Below are 13891 nucleotides of genomic sequence, written 5' to 3' on the forward strand. Positions count from 1 at the left end.
TAATTGTGAAATATTCTTTCGCATAGATATCACATGTACCGATATTTTACTTTCATTAAGTATCATGCTCCACAAAAATACATGTAAAATATAAATATCATATTTCTCATAAAACCTAAATAATTTATTCAAAGATTAATTTTTTTTTGTTCCTCTTCAAGACAGTGAAATTTTTGAAAAATCATGATGTTGTCCATTACTGTAACTTTCTTCATAGACGTTGTATAGCCAGTTTTGTCATTATTAATGATATTAGCATTGCCATTAGCTATTAATTTTAGTTGACTTCCATGAAATAGTATATTATATGGTAATCGTGAAACATCATTTTGCGTAGATATCACATGTACCGATATTTTTCTTTCGTTAAGTAGCATGCTCTACAAAAATACATATAAAGTATAAATATCATATTTCTCATAAAACCTAAATAATTGATCCAAAGGTTGATATTTTTAATTTAAGAAGAAAGTATCATTATAAAAATAAATCAAATTCAATACACTTTGGTTAAAAAAATTAATATTTGATTTGATTTTTGAGTTGTTTTTAATAATCACATATTATATAGTACAAATGAAAAAAATAAATAAACTGTCGTTGTCATAAATGCCTCTTATTCCAACTTAGACATTATCAAATTGGACATGACGCATTTATATATTCGTGTATCTTAATTGTTAATTCATGAAAAATTGTCTTTCTTAAGCTGTTTAATTATAATGCACAATATATTCAGACACAACTTATTTTATCTGAAACGCCTAATCCGGGAGTGAAAAGTATTAATAGCACTTAATATAGAATATAACAATAAAATACGCTTACCTTATAAAGATTAGTGAATTGATCCTGTTGCATGGACTCTAAGTGCATCACGTTAAAAGATCGTCGTTTGAAGCAATATATATTATTATAAATCTCATCCCAACAAGCAGCAGCTACCGAACTCAACGTTGTAGGTTCCTGACAATACTTTTCAATCAACGCTTCCTTATGTTTCTCAAACTGCTCTTTAGACATATTATTTATATATGTCTGAAATATAATATATTTATATTAGAATGAGAAAGAGAGAGAGAGAGAGAGAGAAAGAGAGAGAAAGAGAGAGAGAGAGAGAGAGAGAGATAAACGCGATACTTTAAAAGGAACATCCAATCTCTCTCTCTCCTTCTCCCTCTCCATTCCCAATTCCCTCGTTCTTTCTCTCTCTCTCTCTCTCTCTCTCTCTCTCGCAAATTTAACCAAAGAATGTTGTTATAAAATATGAAGTAGAAATGACCTGTAATGTTACCGATATGCTTACCAACATAAATTTCATAAAAGCATTAATTCGTGTTTCAACGTTTTTCGTTTTATGTACACCTTCAACTGAGATGATCAAACCCTCTGTCATGCCGATATTATACTCTTTAACAATTATGTCGTTAAGTGGATTATCAAATTTGAAGATATTGGCGCACTGCGACGAAATTATATTCTTTAAAAGTTCTAACCATATATAGGATTCTGTCTGCCGTTCAGTCTGATAGTAAACTAATGTGCATGATTTTTTCCGTGAATTTAATACTTCAAGTAAAAAGTGATGTCCTATAAGTTAGAGATGCCAAAACATCGTGTATATTATATCATATATTATTGTCAAATAAATATTATTAACATATTCAGAACCAACGACTCAAATTGTGTCACAAATGTTATCACAAACGAGGATAAATTTTAATAAAATTTAAAAAAATACGAAGTTGACACAAATTTTAATTTATAATTGATTCTATATGTTCTGTCATGCTTACTTTTCTCTAACTTGATTACTTTGCGTATTTCCAAACATTTGTTTGACAATGTTAATTTACACTTTGCATCTGCCAGCTTTGATTCAATTAGTTTAAATATTTTTTTCGCTTCTCTCTCTGTTATGTTGCCACATATCAAGCATTCTACCTTCGTATTAAAGATGAAGTGATCCTTATATATTTTAAGCTCATCAACAGTTAGATCTGCGTAATTCACGAATATTTATTTAATATTTAAATATTACATCAATCAGAATGTTTATGTTTTTTTTAGTGATTTAAATTTGATAATTTAATTAATTATAATTGTTTATGTTTAAAAGATATAACCGTAGCATAATTTGAGAAAAAATTACTTAGAAAAAGAATCATGAATGCAAGAAGGAAACTTCATTGTCTCTTAATAGATTTGATAGATAGTTTATCCAATAGGTAATTTTTATCTAATAGATAATTTTTCATAGTATACACTTACTTTCAGCTACCTCTAACAACTCGCTGTTTATCCAAAGTTGCTGCATTAACATAGCTTCAAGATAATGCAATGCTTCTTTATGCGAACCATAAGTACCTAAGTCTTTCAAAGCGCTAATATACTGTAAGTAATTCTAAGCATAAGGAACTGTATTTTTAATGATTTAATAAAAAATTTAACCTATCGTTATACGTACATCTTTTTTGACGGTTTTAAATATTGTTTGTTCTATATTTAAGTATAGCATTTCGTGTATAATCTTTTTTAACAATACATATTGCTTATCTTTGTAGCCACTTAGTGTAATCTAATGAAACAATTATTTTTCTTGAATCACAACAGATTCAGTTAATAGTGTTATTTAGATAGATAGACCACAAAGCATAAGACGGAATTGAGAGATCTTCAGGAATAAAATTTGTTGGAAATAAAAGATAATATCATCCGAAACGTGACTATTTTTTTATACTACACTTACTTGAATTCCACGTTTATTGGTATGAATCTTCCATTTTAAATTGGCCATTCGAGCACCGTATGAATACTTATTGAGGGAAAGGCTTACTAGACGAGTATACATATAAATTAAATTGAAAGTAGCGGCATCCACAAGGCTGAATTCGCTATAAAATAGTAACACAAGAAGTAATAATTATGCTACATAATATTATGACAATACATATCTGACTCGAAAATGTTACGTATTTTGTCTATTCATTATACTGATTCAGTAATTAGTAACATCATCAAACATTGTTCTCAATTTATCAAATTTATCAACCGCTAGTTACTCATTAATAATATTCATTACACAACAATAGGTATACAAGATGAAAATAATTAAGTGTGTGCAATACGTATTGTCATGTATTTATTAGAACTTCTAAGAAAAAAATAATTATCTTTATAAGAAAAAAAACAATATAAATTGTCATTATATATTTCTTAGGTTATGCATAAAAGAAAAGAATATTTATATTATACAGATGAGATTTAAAGAAAATCATAACTACATAAAAATTTAGCATATAATATACGTTAGCTGTTTATTTACCTGGAGAAAAGAAATATCATTTCAGCCTGAGGAACAATAAATTTGTTACTTGTTTTTAACCAGAGTGTTGTGTACTCTCGTGATACAAATCGTGGATTATCTATTAACTGCAAAATATTTAATTTTAATATCCACGTAATGTACAAATATATAATGTATATGTTCTTTCCATTAACTTACCTCGATGTTAATCGGTTTGACATAACTCTTTGCTATATATTCATTTCGAGAAAATAACTTGAATTCTATATCGAGAGGATCGTTAGTAGCCCGTGATAAACTAAATACAGTGCGCGGCATATGTATCCTTTTGTAATTAGTGTAAGAGCAATGTTTAATCTGAGTCGTTGCACATTCATATTTTTCCCAGATTACATGAATTCTCGCCTCTGTTGGGTTTAAACTTAGTAATACGCGATCAATTAATTGCTTGTTATATGTAATAATATGTCCCGCACTCAGAATGTCCTGCTTCGGATACAATTGCAGCGCACGTACACATGAAGTCACGTATAAGTGCGATAATGGCTTTTCTTTAAGATGAAAATTCATAATCGCAATATTTTCACATTCCTATAAATATAAAATTTTATCATTTCATGTCTAATGTATAAGAGAATTAGAGAATGCAGCGCGTTTTTTTTTTAAATAAATCGTCACGCGATTGTCATGAGAAAGTGATGCTCGATGTGAAATAAAATCAATATAGTAAAATCAATATTTTCCATTACGATAAATCGCTTCACGACGATTTACTCAGCACCCTCTACATATATTTATATTTTTTGTTGCATCAATTATATGTACGTCGAAGATCCATTCCATTGAATTTTCCTGCTGCATTAGCCAAATATGATGAAACACTTGATAGATGATTGACTCGGTATGTTTAAGACCATTTTCGGTCAGATTGAGACGAATATCATAAAACATGTAACCTCGTGCTTTGGCACGTTCTCCGCATACAATGGATTTACACAAGTCCAACTTCTTCAAACATGTCAGTAACGTATTCTCTCCTTCTCGTTCCAAGAAATAGGAGATATATTTTGTAGGCTAAATTAAATTAAGAAATTAAGCTAAATTAAATTAAGAAAAAAAACTGAAATACATGACACGATATACGTGTCTTATTACTAAATTTAAGTATTTGCGTGTAAAATATCTATTCTGAAAGAATTATATTACCCTGCATTTATACTCCTCCGAAAATGTATCGAAAAATCTTGCTAACGATATAGGAAATGTTATCAATAAAGCCCTCGTATTCTGTGCCGGAACAGTGTACCACGTATGGCCACAGTGGTCTTGATGAAATAGATTATAATTCCATTTTTGAGGTTGAATATTTTTGTTAGGTATCTTACAAAAGATATCCACTACCATTTTCTCTAGTTCATTCAAGTTCTCTAAAAAATATATTTAATTATTAATAAAAAATGTACTTATCAGTTATAAATGTAATGAATATTATACTATTATACACATACGGCAATTATTACAGTACTTTCACTCTACAAAGTATTGTGTATGACGTAATTTATGTGAAGATTCTATGAAAAATATGTGGTCCGTATTTTTTTAGGAGAACGAAAAATTTCCAATTTTTACCCGCGCATTATATACAGAACATAAAACCTGAATTTTACTAGTCAAATTGTCACTTTACCTTTGCTGAGGACGCACAGCGACATAATATCAGCGGAGTAATGTACTTCATAAAATTCAAGCAGTCTTTCCCAGACATTAATGCCTTTCTGCTTCGGTACTGTATCCAATGTATGCTTATTTCCTAGGCCGAATTTGAATTTGACACTTTCCAAATCCTTGGAGTTATCTAAATGATCGTATATATAGACATTGTTTTGCAAATTATTCATATATTCCCATTCTATAGCCATCACTTCCTCCTCGATTCTATCTTCGGACAATATGGGCTCTATGAAGAATTGGGCAAAATGGTCTAGAGCGCCCCATAACTTATTCGTATGTATATCAAAGTAATAGGTCGTATGATCCATATGAGTCGATCCACCACTTCTGCCTTTGTTAAACGATATATACATACTATAATCATTTAAAGCGTATTTCTTTGATTCCCTAGGTAACATACACTGGCAAAGATGCGCCAATCCTGGTAATTCATTCGGATCATCCAAATAACCTATATGATAACATATCTTACTTTTAATAAACTAATTCTACCTATTAATTACGTAAACTGTTAAAGGATATTAAAATTTAAATCAAGAAATGTTTCTAGCGCGAATTACAGCTTTTATTCTAGTAAAAATGAAAAAGTAATGCTGAGAACAAAAACCTGTATTAGAAGTGATTTTTTTATAAAGTTAGTATAAAATAACGGATGAAAACAAAAACTAACAGGAAGTATCAAATAGACAGATCAAAAAGAAAAAAAAAACTTGTATTAGATTGACGTTTATATATATATAAACTTTTCGATTTGTCTATTTGATATTTCCTGTAAGTTTTTTTGTTTTCATCCGTTGTCTTATACTAACTTTATAAAAAGATCATTTCTAATATAGGTTTTTGTTATATATATTGTATTAATTATATTTATATTTATTTTACTTATATTTATTGTGTTAATTAAAAAATTATGTTAATTATATTTATATAAGATATAGTTTTAGAAAATCTTTTAGAAAATATTGGTCTCTCTGCACACACATAGGTAAAAAAAAAACGTAATAAACATTACCGATATTAACATCCATTGCAGCAGCGCTTTTATCGGTCATCGGGTCGCTTATCAGAAGCACTTTCAACTTATTGGTAAGCTCTAGAATTCTGTATAATCTATTGTCATTTGTCGATTTTATTATATCGTCGCATCGTTCAATCAATTGTGCGCCTTCCCCCCTTTTCCTGTAAATGAAAAATAAGAGGCAAATGAAAAAATCCTTCCTTTACTTGCATTTATGTTTATATATACATACGTGAGAGGTAATTCGGGCTCATATACTAGTGGGTATAAATACTGACGATTTTGAAAATCTAAAATAGCCTCGATCGCTCGAGTATCTTTATTAGTCGTATGGGTCAACATTTCCTCTTTCAATATATTGCTAGATAATGTACGAGTCAACACTTCCTCTTTCACTATATTTTTAGATATTCGATCTTCCGTTATCGCCGATTTCACATGTACTATAAATCTCTTTCGAGTACGAACGTTAGTTATCAATTTCTAAAACAAATTACACGTAAAGACCATAAACGTCTCGATATGTATTTTGACTTTTTAATAATAATGTATATTTTCTTTGCCCCTTTTTTAACAGGAAAATATAAATACAAGGAATTTGTTGAGATACACGGCTTATTATTCATTTTTTAAGTTACTTCTTCTTAGAAAATCTAATCTTTGAGAGAAAAATTAATCTTTGAGTGTGCACACACACACACACACACACATATCAACGTTTATTCTACATTTTTAAGTTACTCATGTAATAAGAATTACCTTATAAAACTTAAGTAATTTCTTTGTTGTGATATTGCTTAGGCACGTGAATTCATCATATTCTTGCTTAACATAATATTGCTCTGTGAGAATTTGATCGCAATATTTCGCGAACTGAGAGCATCTAAATTCTGATAAATTGAAATATGACTGGTGCAATATTTTCTTGTACATTTCAAGATATTCATCAGTCATTGTTTCTATATATTTCTGAAATGCAGTTATAATAATTTAAACAACACAAGGTATTGCGACAGAAGGTTATTAAGATATTGTTGTTATATGTTAATATATAATTTAATAGTAGCCTTACTTCCACCAAATCCATGAATGCATAAATTCGTTCTGTAACATAATGTAGCTCATGTTTGTTACCTTCAATTAAAATTTTCAAGCCTTGCATTCCGTTTACCTTATGTACATCAATGATCACTATATGGCCTAATTGTTCCCTGAATTTTAAAGTTTTTTCACAAAGTCCTGAACTGATTTGTACTAAGAGATATAACAATATACCCGAATTTGACTGTATATCACTATGATAATAAATCAATGTACATGAGGCATTGTGTAATGATTTGCTTACTTCATATGAGCTACATGAATCTGCAATTAAAGCAACACAGACGATAACTTGCTATCATTATATATCACATCGTGTATTATATTTTTCTTAGAAAATGCTCAGTTACACAACTAAAAACATTTATAAGACTTTATGAAAATTCTAGTTTGGATATGACTTACTGGTGTTTAAATGACGATGAGGTATTAATGGATATAACGCTGACTCGTGCTTTATATAAGGTACTCTTGGTAATCGTGTCTCGATCATTTGAGATATATTTATTGCTTCTTCCACGTTTACATTACCTACTATTAGGCACTTTACGTGTATCGTAATGAGGAAATCCGATATAAACTTCACCATTCTGTCAACTGTTAAGTCTGCGTAATATCATCACGTAATTTTAATTATTCAACCCTTTAACTATCAAATTGATCAAAAAGTTCATATCAACGCGGCAATATCGACAGAAACAGGAAAGAAGATAAAAATGTTTTTCGATCGTTTTAGCACGTAATATAAATGGCATTGTCTTCTAATAAATTTTCTTTTGTACACACTTACAATCAAGCATCTCCACTAAATCATTTATTGCCCAGATTTGTTCCTTTAACAAATATTCAAGCGTATGAATTGCTCGCTTATGCGGTTGAAGACTATCGATATTTTGTAAGCTCCAACTATACTGTACAAACAAGTATAAATATATAATGTGCATATCTGTCAATTAGTTTCATCTAAATTTTGATATAACATTGTACGTACAGTTTCTTTAAACATCTCCAACTTTTGTGGGTCGACCTTAAAGTTTGTCATGCTAATCATAATTTTGTTTAATAGCATAAACTGTTTCTCGTCATAGCCATCCAATGTAAGCTAATGAAGCGATTATTATTACTTTTGAACTACACATTAGTGTTTTTCAATTTACACATTATATTGCTCGATATCTTTCATATCTTTTTCTTTCATATCTTTTTACGTTGAGTTGAAGAGAAAAGGGGAAAGTAAGCAAAACTTTTTTGAAGATAGCGCATTCATTTTTTATACTTTTACGTATTCAAAACGATGAATAAGATTAATAATAGATTATGCGGATTATAAAATTTTCGTATTAAATAATATACGTGATATTTAGTATTACTATTAAAAATCTTAAAAATATAATAGATATGATTAACATTATTAAAATAACAAATTGAATAAAGTCGGACTTTCATAACACTCAATTCTATCTAAAAATAATAAACTTTTGTACGCTTTTCATTACCATTATTTTCATTACCATTATTTTCATTATTTCTTTCATTATAATTATTTTACTCACTGCCATTCCATTGTCGCGACTTGTAAACTTTGTTTCTAAGCCGGCCACTTTAGCTGCGTGTAAATGTTCACTGACAGAGTCACGAAGCAACTCAACAAATACAGCGGTTAAGACACAATTCATTACATCCGTATAGGTGAGTAACCTACAGATTATAAATGCAAGAAATAATTATATTGTATAATAGCAACAATATTAATTATACGCGATTATCCACTTAAATACAATTAACCGGATGAAATATATAAATTTATATTACATACCTAACAAAATAAAAAATCATTTTAGCCTTTGGCACATCGATATTTTGTTTAAGCCATGTTTTCGTGAACTGTGTGCAATATACAACTATCGGATTTGTTGTTAACTACAATCGAAATTAATTAATCGAAATTAACACGTGCGGCAACATACATTTATAATGTGCAAACATAATCTCGATAATTTCACGAAAAGGATAACTAATAGAAAACTTATTCCACGTATTTAATTTATTTTCCCAGCAAACATAAACGGTAACATAATGTCAATGTTATAACTTCTTACTCAACAATGTAACTGTTACATAACATACGTATTATATTTACATTGTTGAATGAGAAATTATAATATTGATGTTATGTTACTGCTAATTGGTGTTTGCTAGGTTTTTTTGCAATGTACCGAGTCTTTTTTTCAGGTATATTGTGATGTTAGCAGATATATTTTTTACGTAATATTAGTATAGTAACGATTATTCTTTATAATTACGTTATCGGCCTTCTTGATATCGAAACTTGTCACTTTAAATTTATTCTTCAAGGGCAAATGAAATTCCGGATTAACATCAATCTTATACCATTTTCTAACCAATTCTCTCGCTATATAGTCCATATTGTATTTGGCGCCGTACCAAGATTCGGTTAAATTTTTGGTACTTTCATTTTCTTTCGCAATTAAATGAATTTGCATATTTAAAGGGATTAAAACTTGTTTTAATAACTTATTGATTAACGATGGCTCCCATGTTGGACTGAAAATACTTTCTGCGCATAGAACATCGTTCATTGGATATATTTGCAATGCTCGAGCATTTGAAGTTACATATGAAATAGGTGAAGATTTCTCCAGGAAACGGAAATTTTTCTCCGCGAACTCCTGATATTCCTACAATCATAGCAAATAGTTAAAAAACTCTACATATTTTAATCGAAGCAAACATTTTAATCGTAATCAAAGAGAGGCGTTTGTTCCTTTCATAAAAGTCTCTTTATAGAAAACTATATTGGCGAAAAAAAATTCACTTCTAAATATACTTTTTTTATTCATTCAGTATTAACATAAAATCATTGCTGTACCACGATTACCAGAATATTATCTATACAAAATTGTACTTTATTATATTAATTACTTGGTAGATCCACTCAACCGGACCTTTTTCCTTCAACATCTTGAAATATTGAAACACTAGATAAATGACATCGTTGACATGTAAGAAACCATTCCTACTTAGCTCGATATTGATAATAAACAAGTTGAGAGGTTTGGTACTATAGCGTTCTTCACACATGAGAGAGCTAGCCCAATCCTTAATCTTTAAAACCGATAACAACGACCCTTTTCCTTCACATTCCAGCAAATGAGAAATGTAATACATAGGCTACATAGAAAAATAAATAGTGCTATTATATATTCTTCAATTAAAATATAATATTCTTATATAACATCGGAACTATAAAACGAGTTATTACCTTAAACTGATAATGCATGTGTAGATCGGGTATGCGAAATATTAACATCAGTTTTCGCATATATTTTATTGGAACTATATTTATTTTAAGAATCTTCTGCGTCGGGAACGGATAAGACCATTGTGGAATTTTAACTTTGTAGTTCGGTATATCGTTGAAGAAATTTACAACCATCTTTTCAAGATTATCTAAATCTCCTAAACATAAAAATCGCGTAGTATTTTAATGCTCATTATATATTATATCCCACTGGGAGTTATTGTGATATTTTGAGTGGATAGGAATGCTTCGTATTCAATATTTACATACGGATCATCGGTAAATAATTTGGTATCAAATGATACTGTGTGTAAGTAAATATAATCTTCTTACCTTGACCAAGGATACACAATGACATAACATTAGAGGAATAATATGTGGTGTAAAATTGGTGCAGCCTGCGAATAACATTGATGCCCTTTTTTTTTGGTATTACTTCCAACGATTCCTTATTGCCTAAATTTCCTTGTTGGAATCTGCTAAAAGGATGATTATATTTCGCGACCGACTGAACTACTTGATTATACCGTCGTTCATCATTCGCTAAATCTATATGGTATTCTAAATCTATAATGTTCAATGCCCTCTTTAATATATATTCCGTGAAAATAGGCTTTCGTATGATTTTGGCGAAACGCTCTAAAGCGTCTTCTAATTTATCCGATATAATTTCAAATTTGTAGACAGTGTTATCCAAATTTATCGATGTATCAGCATAGCCTTGATTGTTGCGTAAATATTCGTAGAAACTTTGGTTATTGAAATATTCTACCCTCTCAAAGAGTAATATATGTCTACATAAATTTGCCAATCCTAGTAAATCATATGGATCGAACATAGTACCTGCAATGATGTACTATCTATCAACGACTGAAACGACTACATAAGATCAGTTGCTTGACTTTTCGATTTGAAATATGTCCGTTACTTTTGATGAAGTGGACAAACAATTATAGTAATAATTAGTATAACATAAAGCCGATAAAACATGGAAAATATTAATATTAATTAATAAACACTGAGGTATTTAAAATGTATTAACCTTAACGTAAAAAAAAAAAATAATGTGATAAAAATTACCGATATTAACATCTAATGCAACCGCACTCATATTGGCCGATGGATCACTTATTAGAAGCACTTTCATTTCATTAGAGAGTACTAAGCCTCTATATAACCTATTGTCATTTTCTGATTTTACTATAGTATCGTTTCGTGCATTTATACAATGATCATGGCAAAGATCCATGCTTATCACTGAGCTCTTAGAGATCCCACGAACTTACTGCTACAAAGAGCCGTAAGAAAGATATATACATAGCTTTGAAGCTAGACTATATGTGTGACCGTATTTGACTTATAATATTTACTTAAATATATACAGGGTGGAATGCTTAAAATAATAATTTTGCCTATATCTAAATCATGTACTGAACATTAAAGTTCTTTTATTTTGACGTATCTTATATATAATATTACTAAAAAAATCGATACCATTGTAATCTCAGGAAGCAAATTGATTAATCACAGTTAATTATTCTTGGACTGTAAGGAGAGAAAGAGAGGAGAAGAATAATTAATTGAGATTGTGGTCAATGTGCTTACTGCTTACATCTTTGTGTGACATGGTCTTAATTATATATTTTGATATAAACTGTTTGATCATGGTACAAATCATTTTGATAAAATGTTGAATTTTGTGAAGACATCCTTACGCTTATTAACGCAGTATTGTCGATATTGTTTTTAAGCATTGGGAATTCATTTGGATTTATATGTAATATATACTTATAAAATTTACGAGAGAGAGAGAGAGAGGGAGAAAGAATAATTTAATAAATATACCAAATTATGTAAGTACACTCAACAGCGATTATATAAAAAATTCTTTATATAAAAACATCTTACAAACGAGATAAATGATGAAACATATACCTTATATGGTAAGAATGTGTTTTGTAGAAAGCACATAAGTTACTCATCATAAATTTAATTTTGCGTTTTTTAATAATAAATAATTCTTATACAAGCAAAAGCATATAATATAAACGTAAGTATATTAATTAAGATCGATTTCAATTAAAATCCTTACATAATACTAAACAAATTTTCTACAATATGAATACAATTGCATGACAAAAAAATAATGTAAATAAAATTATCACAATACAAAAAAAAGAATGTTTTCGCTACATTGCCAATATTGATTTAAGTAGGCAATGTATGGAACACGGTTCATACGAACATGGATATTTATGATCATAAACTTGCACATTCATACTTTGTACATTACAATGAAATATATGAACATTGTATATAAAAATGATATTAATAGAAAATAATTAAAATTATTCTTTGAAATGGTATGCTTTACTTTCATATATTTGTCCAATGTAATCTTGTGCCATGAATAACGTTTTCCCGAATAATTGATTTAGATCGCATACAAATGTTGATTATTCAAGAATATACATTCATACGAAAAAATGTGAGGTATTTTAAAGGGAATTGTTCAGATCGAGTCGTGGCCTTTTACTACGTACTGTGGATCCATCATCTTGTGAATCGCCATTAGTAGACAAAAATTCTCTTTTTCTATCTGCATTCTGAAAGATATATTGCATGTTTGCAATAAAAAAATATATAACAGTCAATGGATATATAAAAGCAATTAGTGATACCTGATTACTAAATAAAATTACTGCATCTGATGTACTGCCTACCTTCTTATCCCATTGTTGGTGAAGGTACCTCAATAAGATGGTGGTTTTCTCAGTAACTATAACTACAAATACAAGATTAATTAGCTACAACATTTATATAAAATATAATAATTATTCTACAATAAGCACTTACTTTGTTCTGAAGGATAATCCTTAGTAGGAAGATATACAGATGGTCTCTTGACGCATGTCCGATTTCCATTGTCAGTATGAAAATTTGCAAAGTTGTTCTCGTTGTGAGAAGGGAGACCTTCCAAAAATTCTGCAACAGACTACAAAGAGGTGTTTTAAAAAAATACAAAAATCTCGCAGGATCGCGACTTTGTAAATTAACTTAGAGTTATGTGTTACCTTATATTGAAATAATAAAAAAAAAATATAAAGCGTTATCGAGATGTCTTAAGATTAATACCGAAAAATTAGAAACTACTTGACGTAAACATTGCTTTTCAAATCCTGAAGACGACATATGTAACCTCTAAAATCGATAAGAAGGCAACTATGCGGGCGAAAGAACGAGAAACACAATTCACAATACACACAACACTTCTCACCATTGTGAGTGGATGTGTAATCTGTTAACTACGGGACGACTGAACAGTCGTCCGCTTAAAAAAAAAGAAACTATTTCGTACAATTAAGTTGATATAAAGGCAACTGTCGTCATTGCTATCGAACGATCATAGAAT

At 29.5% G+C, this 13891-nt stretch overlaps 5 protein-coding genes across 6 annotated transcripts; all 5 read right to left on the reverse strand.

The window, feature by feature from the left end:
- Window positions 1-128: 128 nt before the first annotated feature.
- Window positions 129-3885, reverse strand: LOC106750533 (insulin-degrading enzyme-like). The gene is made up of 5 exons (XM_014630941.1): window positions 3506-3885; window positions 3326-3432; window positions 2750-2894; window positions 829-1038; window positions 129-380 (listed from the first exon to the last, which is right to left on the reverse strand). The coding sequence occupies exons 1-5, from the start codon at window positions 3875-3877 to the stop codon at window positions 129-131; spliced, it is 1086 nt and encodes a 361-aa protein (XP_014486427.1). The 5' UTR covers window positions 3878-3885.
- Window positions 3886-4066: 181 nt separating this feature from the next.
- Window positions 4067-6427, reverse strand: LOC106750542 (insulin-degrading enzyme-like). Its single transcript, XM_014630952.1, has 5 exons — window positions 6289-6427; window positions 6051-6217; window positions 4995-5489; window positions 4514-4734; window positions 4067-4381 (listed from the first exon to the last, which is right to left on the reverse strand). Exons 1-5 carry the CDS (start codon window positions 6396-6398, stop codon window positions 4082-4084), a joined length of 1293 nt encoding a protein of 430 aa, XP_014486438.1. The 5' UTR covers window positions 6399-6427; the 3' UTR covers window positions 4067-4081.
- A 370-nt stretch (window positions 6428-6797) lies between these two features.
- LOC106750534 (insulin-degrading enzyme-like) lies at window positions 6798-10304 on the reverse strand. Its single transcript, XM_014630942.1, has 9 exons — window positions 10101-10304; window positions 9693-9856; window positions 8974-9077; window positions 8711-8855; window positions 8149-8259; window positions 7948-8068; window positions 7563-7763; window positions 7129-7421; window positions 6798-7025 (listed from the first exon to the last, which is right to left on the reverse strand). The coding sequence occupies exons 3-9, from the start codon at window positions 8991-8993 to the stop codon at window positions 6798-6800; spliced, it is 1119 nt and encodes a 372-aa protein (XP_014486428.1). The 5' UTR covers window positions 8994-9077; window positions 9693-9856; window positions 10101-10304.
- LOC106750535 (insulin-degrading enzyme-like) lies at window positions 9419-11728 on the reverse strand. The gene is made up of 5 exons (XM_014630943.1): window positions 11560-11728; window positions 10813-11322; window positions 10441-10637; window positions 10101-10349; window positions 9419-9856 (listed from the first exon to the last, which is right to left on the reverse strand). The coding sequence occupies exons 1-5, from the start codon at window positions 11726-11728 to the stop codon at window positions 9419-9421; spliced, it is 1563 nt and encodes a 520-aa protein (XP_014486429.1).
- Window positions 11729-11981: 253 nt separating this feature from the next.
- LOC106750541 (DET1- and DDB1-associated protein 1) lies at window positions 11982-13885 on the reverse strand. 2 transcript variants are annotated; one of them, XM_014630950.1, is made up of 4 exons: window positions 13615-13750; window positions 13336-13474; window positions 13203-13264; window positions 11982-13085 (listed from the first exon to the last, which is right to left on the reverse strand). In XM_014630950.1, exons 1-4 carry the CDS (start codon window positions 13669-13671, stop codon window positions 12978-12980), a joined length of 366 nt encoding a protein of 121 aa, XP_014486436.1. In that variant the 5' UTR covers window positions 13672-13750; the 3' UTR covers window positions 11982-12977. The 2 variants fall into 2 exon arrangements, with proteins under 2 accessions (XP_014486436.1, XP_014486437.1); XM_014630951.1 differs by lacking the exon at window positions 13615-13750 and adding an exon at window positions 13757-13885 and having other exon boundaries at window positions 12531-13085.
- Between the last annotated feature and the right edge of the window lie 6 nt (window positions 13886-13891).

This window comes from Dinoponera quadriceps, unplaced genomic scaffold (genome assembly GCF_001313825.1).
Source record: "Dinoponera quadriceps isolate SergipeBrazil2010 unplaced genomic scaffold, ASM131382v1 scaffold6016, whole genome shotgun sequence".
NCBI lineage: Eukaryota > Metazoa > Arthropoda > Insecta > Hymenoptera > Formicidae > Dinoponera > Dinoponera quadriceps.

Excerpts from the sequence above, each read along its gene's own strand:
- LOC106750533 (XM_014630941.1), bottom strand. The coding sequence starts at position 3,877 with ATGAATTTTCATCTTAAAGAAAAGCCATTATCGCACTTATACGTGACT. Across the intron at positions 2,895-3,325 it reads ATGATATTTCTTTTCTCCAG|CGAATTCAGCCTTGTGGATG; the intron begins GTAAATAAACAG and ends ACTATTTTATAG. Across the intron at positions 1,039-2,749 it reads CCAATAAACGTGGAATTCAA|ACATATATAAATAATATGTC; the intron begins GTAAGTGTAGTA and ends ATTATATTTCAG.
- LOC106750542 (XM_014630952.1), bottom strand. The coding sequence starts at position 6,398 with ATGTTGACCCATACGACTAATAAAGATACTCGAGCGATCGAGGCTATT. Across the intron at positions 6,218-6,288 it reads GAGCCCGAATTACCTCTCAC|GAAAAGGGGGGAAGGCGCAC; the intron begins GTATGTATATAT and ends TTTCATTTACAG. Across the intron at positions 4,382-4,513 it reads CGGAGGAGTATAAATGCAGG|CCTACAAAATATATCTCCTA; the intron begins GTAATATAATTC and ends AATTTAATTTAG.
- LOC106750535 (XM_014630943.1), bottom strand. The coding sequence starts at position 11,728 with ATGGATCTTTGCCATGATCATTGTATAAATGCACGAAACGATACTATA. Across the intron at positions 11,323-11,559 it reads TGCATTAGATGTTAATATCG|GTACTATGTTCGATCCATAT; the intron begins GTAATTTTTATC and ends ACATCATTGCAG. Across the intron at positions 10,350-10,440 it reads ACATGCATTATCAGTTTAAG|CCTATGTATTACATTTCTCA; the intron begins GTAATAACTCGT and ends TTTTCTATGTAG.
- LOC106750541 (XM_014630950.1), bottom strand. The coding sequence starts at position 13,671 with ATGTCGTCTTCAGGATTTGAAAAGCAATGTTTACGTCAAGTAGTTTCT. Across the intron at positions 13,475-13,614 it reads AAGTAGTTTCTAATTTTTCG|TCTGTTGCAGAATTTTTGGA; the intron begins GTATTAATCTTA and ends ACCTCTTTGTAG. Across the intron at positions 13,265-13,335 it reads GGATTATCCTTCAGAACAAA|TTATAGTTACTGAGAAAACC; the intron begins GTAAGTGCTTAT and ends TTGTATTTGTAG.
- LOC106750534 (XM_014630942.1), bottom strand. The coding sequence starts at position 8,993 with ATGATTTTTTATTTTGTTAG. Across the intron at positions 8,856-8,973 it reads ATGATTTTTTATTTTGTTAG|GTTACTCACCTATACGGATG; the intron begins GTATGTAATATA and ends TATAATCTGTAG. Across the intron at positions 7,764-7,947 it reads TTTAGTGGAGATGCTTGATT|ACTTAACAGTTGACAGAATG; the intron begins GTAAGTGTGTAC and ends GATATTACGCAG.